The sequence below is a fragment of the Phyllobates terribilis genome, unplaced genomic scaffold (assembly GCF_046119375.1).
Source record: "Phyllobates terribilis strain yellow unplaced genomic scaffold, ASM4611937v1 Scaffold_11__3_contigs__length_659146591, whole genome shotgun sequence".
In the NCBI taxonomy this organism is placed as follows: domain Eukaryota; kingdom Metazoa; phylum Chordata; class Amphibia; order Anura; family Dendrobatidae; genus Phyllobates; species Phyllobates terribilis.
Window position 1 is genome coordinate 557,624,569 of NW_027362771.1, and position 5,638 is coordinate 557,630,206.

General features: G+C 42.1%; 1 protein-coding gene across 1 annotated transcript; it reads left to right on the plus strand.

Moving 5' to 3' along the window:
* The first annotated feature begins 2,193 nt into the window (after positions 1 to 2,193).
* On the plus strand, positions 2,194 to 3,132 carry LOC141167369 (olfactory receptor 5AR1-like). Its single transcript, XM_073654779.1, has one exon. It carries the CDS (start codon positions 2,194 to 2,196, stop codon positions 3,130 to 3,132), a length of 939 nt encoding a protein of 312 aa, XP_073510880.1.
* Positions 3,133 to 5,638: the final 2,506 nt, after the last annotated feature.

Below are 5,638 nucleotides of genomic sequence, written 5' to 3' on the forward strand. Positions count from 1 at the left end.
AGACTGACTCCTCTCTCATTATACTGGATTTCTCCTCCCCCTCCTTCCCTGCTTGACTTTGAGGTCAGGTGCATGATTGGAAATTCTGTGCACTGTTCCACCTTTCTTAAGGCAGTGACTTCAATTTTCTTGTGCGCAAGTGTAACTTCCGGTCCCAGTGTTCTCCGGAGCTCTAAAAAGTTGCACTTCCGACTTGCAACTTTTCAGAGCGACGAAGAACACTGGACCTGAAGTGACAGGTAGGCAGACAGATGGTATGGCCATTCTAATAATTGGCATCAGCCTTTGGTGCTTGAAAGTATGGACTGATCCATGCCTGATTCATTTTGACAAACATTAGGTTTTGTGGCAAAGTTTTTCTAGTGCACTGTAGGGTGCTGTTGGTTTGGGGATTATGGGGCAGAACAGAGACAGGTGTTATTTATGGATTGGAAATTCAACTTTGCACAACTTTAAGTGTAATGCCGATGGGCATGGTAGACTGAGCAGAAAAATGACTCCAATTGATGGCGTCGCTGTCAGAGGTTACATCATCCTATTGTGATTGAAATGAGTGATGGGACATATACTTAATTGCATCCTCTGTTATTCTCCCCACTAATACGCTTGCCAGAGGAAAAGGAAGCCAAATGTGTCCTGCATTTAGTACTGCAACTTCCTGGGTGTATGCTGCCAGTAGTGCCAGTGGCGCTGCTGCTAGTGGCTAACATATTCTTATGTGTGATATTAGGTTTTTTTCATCAACCTATAAGTCTGTTGTCTGTGCCTTATTTGGGTTTAGCATAAATTTTGGACACAAAGAAAATGCTTAATTTGTTTCTAAACTTTATTGACAAACTTAGCCAACCTCGAAAATGCCAGGTTGCACAGTTGCTACATGTAGGTTCAGGAGATGAAAATATGGCAACAACAGGCAGTTTAGTTGTGCCGTCTACAGTATCTCAAGTAGACAATTATATCAGGTATTCTAAAAAAAAATAAAGAAACCTTGCGCATTAAAGGTGAAAAAGAAAGAAAAAACACTGCCACATGCCTTTACAAATTAGGATGGGACCAGAAAATCTAGGTAGAATCATATTCCAAAGCAAATACCTGCAACTGGCTGCTATATTCAGGTGGAGGGTGGACAGGTGTAATATTAGAGCAATGAAGTGGGCTAAAAGAATTACCAAACAGCTGTGTTTAGTTTCAGGATCATGGAGAGTTCTCTTATATAAAAAAACCTGGCTTGCACTTCTCAAAATACAGGAATCCCAGTTGCAACGACCCACAAACTTTAAATTCAGAATTTAGTTTTAGTGGCACAATTGGCAATGAGGGGTTTAATACTGACCCTCCTTGCTTCCACGCTATGAAAAATAAAAGAATGCAGATTTTAGGTGCTGTTCCTGCAGATACATAGATCTAATAATTCATTGTCACAATGAGTGACTATACAGCTGCAGCATATATCACTTCACTCTTTGGATTAGTATTCACAGACTGAGACAATCACTCCAATTTTCAATCAGGGTGCATCAGCACTGTAGTAGTGCACCACAATCGCATTAGTCCTTATATTCCTAAGCTGTGTGTTCTGAGCACCTATCTCTGCACTGAACAGGCATAAAATGCCATTTCTTTGCCAGCCCATATCTTTTCTACTTGCTCTGATGGGCCCTGCTGATTGGCTGGGCTGGAGCATTTTATGTAATTGCTAAAGGGCATTATATGGAGTCTATGTGATTCACCTGATACAATTATCAACCTGACTGAGTCTTCAGCATTGTGTGAAATGGTGTTGAGCATTTTTTTTTTGTCAAGCCTTGTGAATTGAATCACAGTGTTCAACTTCACGTGGAACTGCACAGCACACTCCACAAATCCATCTGCTCATCTCCAATTATATTACACATGACATTGCATGCAGATTAATTCCATATAAATTCAATGCATCAAAGTGAAAACTTAGTCCAACATATGGTATTTACAGGATTAGTAGAATGAGAAGGAAATGTCTGCTTTCCTCCAATAAATTGTACTGCACCTTCCTATGAGTTGTATGTGGGATGCAGCTCAGCTCCATTGAAATAAAAGAGACTGAGCTGTAATACCATACATGAGCTGTTGACAGATGTGGCACTATTTTTGAGACAAATCGACTATGTATTTATAACTGGGGATTAATTATCTTTTTATTTTTACGCAGTCAACATGAACAAGTGTGATAATGCTACAATTCTGGAGTTCCATATCCTGGCATTTTCCGCCTCTGGAGACATGTCATATACTATATTTTTTGGGTTCTTGTTCACATACTTGTTAGCTGTATTTGGAAACTTGCTTATTGCTTCACTGGTCTTTGCCATGCCTCAACTTCACACTCCGATGTACTTCTTCCTATTCAACCTGTCTGTTGTAGACACCACATTTACTTCCACAATTTTCCCAAATTTCCTGTCAATTACTTTAAATACGAACACAACAGTTTCTTTTTTGAGCTGTATCACACAACTGTATTTATATATATTCTGTGTTGATGAGGAGATTTTCATCCTGACGTGCATGGCCTATGACCGGTATGTGGCGGTATGTTCCCCATTACATTATCCCTTGTTGATGAACAAAAAAATGTGCATTGTAATGGCGGCCAGTTCCTTGCTTATCAGCACCCTAGACTCCCTGATGTTGTCATTTCTTATATACAGTCTATCGTTCTGCCATTCTTCTGAAATCAACCACTTCTTCTGTGAGACCAGTGCAATAATGAGCATTTCCAACAGCGACACTACGAGTCTGGAAATGCTTTTGCTTATTGAAGACATATGTTTGGTGTTTTTTACTTTTGTATTGATTATGTTCTCCTATTTACGAATCATTTCTTCCATTCTGAAGATATCTTCTCTTAAGGGTCGAATCAAAACCTTCTCTAGCTGCTCATCCCATCTGACTTCTGTTCTGGTATTCTATGGACCAATCTTCTTTTTGTACATAAAGTCAATGTCTGATTATTCCTCGGATGATGACAAGTTTATTTCTTTGCTCTACGTGGCTTTGGTTCCAATGTTAAACCCAATTGTGTATAGCCTAAGGAACAAGGAGGTCATAGGAGCTGTTAGAAAAGTATTAAACATCAAACGGAACAGATTGTAACATCGTATAACAGATTTTATTTTACTTCATAACAACTAAGATTGATGATTTAGTTACTTTATTGAAATATGGTGACAAAAGCAAAATTGGCTTGTTTACACCCGTCAACCTCCGCAACACCTAACATGTGCCCTTACAGTCCCCTACAGTAGTCCTGCTCCTAGATCCGCTAGCTTTACCCCTAAATTAGCTATTAATTTAAGCCTCTATTTGGATAAAAGATAAAAATCATGAAGCCATTTTATACAAAAGTGGGTTACACTATAAAGAACAATCTCCAAACAGTGTGGCTTCTAAAACAACTTTAAAAGCCGATATATTAATCAAATGATCCAGAATATATTATTACATGCTTTGTATTCAAACTAATGGAGGTTTATGTGATATAACCAAGTCTAGTACACTGTATTAAAGTTGATCTGTATTAATGGCTCTCAATTCTATGTAATAGAAGATACACTACTCTCTATGAAACTCATATGCCCTAATAAAAGGAACCAGTTTTTATGCAGTGTTTTGACACAAAGCCAGAAGTGGTTTCAGCAGTACAAAGATGTAATGGTTGACAATATACATTAGAGTGCTATCAAATGAAAATTTGTTTGGTTGGGATTTATCTCTTCTAACCATTGTAGGGCTTCACACTCTCTGGCAGCAGGTTAAGTACACGCACAGGCACATAGTGGCTTGTTCACGCAGGAAGATTTCTTAAAGTTCATAGTCTTCCAGCATAAAGAAAAACAAACAGACTTGTCTTCGGCACAAAGGCTAGCAATGGAAAAGCAAGATAGTCCATGCTGTAGAACAAGCTCACCCGGTTAGAGTAATATCCTGACTCTCACAGCAGAAAGAGGTCTTTCTGCCACTCACTTACAGACCAGACTAAAGGCCCCGTCACACTTAGCGATGATACGACCTGTCAGGGATCGTTGCTGGGTCGCTATGTGGTCACTGGTGAGCTGTCAAACAGGCAGGCTCACCAACGATCAGGGGAGCAGTGACATCGTGGAAAGAATCTTTCCACAATGTCCTGCTCCTGGTTACCAGCCTGCTGAAGCAGGAGCAGGCTGGTAACCATGATAAACAGCGGGTTACTAGGGGCACACACGCTCCTAATAACCCGTTGTTTATCATGGTTACCACTGCTACAGTGAGCGGGAGGTTACCGCTCACTTTAGCAGGCTCGTAACCATGATAAACAATGGGTTACTAGGAGCGCGTGTGCCCCTAGTAACCCGATGTTTACCATAGTTACCAGCCTGATTGCTGCTCCCGCTGGTCACACACAGCGATGTGTGCTGACCAGCGGGAGAGCAACGATCAAAAAATGGTCCAGGACACTTTGCAGCGATCAGCGACCTCACAGCAGGGGCCTGATCGTTGCATAGTGTCACACATAGCGACATCGCTGGTGAGGTCGCTGTTGCGTCACCAAAACCGTGACACATGATAACCATGATAAACAGCGGGTTACTAGGGGCACACGCGCACTTAGTAACCCGCTGTTTATCATGGTTACTACTCTGCTACCGTGAGCGGTAACCTCCCGCTCATCGTAGCAGGCTCTTAACCATGATAAACATCAGGTTACTAGGAGCGCGTGTGCCCCTAGTAACCCGCTGTTTATCATGGTTACCAGCCTGCTACGATGAGCGGGAGGTTACCGCTCACGGTAGCAGAGTAGTAACTATGATAAACAGCGGGTTACTAGGAGCACGTGTGCCCCTAGTAACCCGCTGTTTATCATGGTTACCAGCCTGCTCCTGCTTCAGCAGCAGGCTGCTAACCAGGAGCAGGACATCGTGGAAAAAATCTTTCCACGATGTGGCTGCTCCCTGATCACTGGTGAGCCTGCCTGTTTGACAGCTCACCAGCGACCACATAGCGACGCAGCAACGATCCCTGACAGGTCATATTGTTGTCGGGATCGTTGTAGCATCGCTATGTGTGACGGGGCCTTAAGGCAGCTGGACTGCCTTAAATGCACCATTCAAAGCCTGGAAGTGGAGATATAGGAACAGCCAGTCCCACCCAGCTCTTCTGCCAATTCCTAAAACCCGAAACCAAAATCCAAACGCATTCAAAGTCTTCTGATCACTAACTGTGCTGGAGCTTGCTCTTCTGGGCTTCACATCTCCGAGCTTAGCCAAATCGGTGACACATATCTCCCATCCAGGACCTGTTTAACTGCCACATTAAATCACTTTCCAACTTTCCACCATAAACATACATGCTGAGCTCAGTCAAGTATGCATGTGTTCTCAACAGAAAAAAGGTAGTGAGGGAGTCACTGTCATAGTCCTTGACCTCTTGACAAAACCGCTGTAGTGGTGAAATGTGCGTCGAGGGTAGCTGAACCTCCTGCACATTACCCCCAATATGGCAACAGGTAATGGATTCTGATTCTATTATTATTATATGGACTCAAATTATGCCTTAGTGTTGGCTAAAACTATTTGATTTGTTGTACCATTACTATATGATGCAGGTTGATGGCATCAGTATC

What these genes read in the sequence shown, in the direction of transcription:
- LOC141167369 (XM_073654779.1), top strand. Translation starts at nt 2,194, where the DNA reads ATGAACAAGTGTGATAATGCTACAATTCTGGAGTTCCATATCCTGGCA.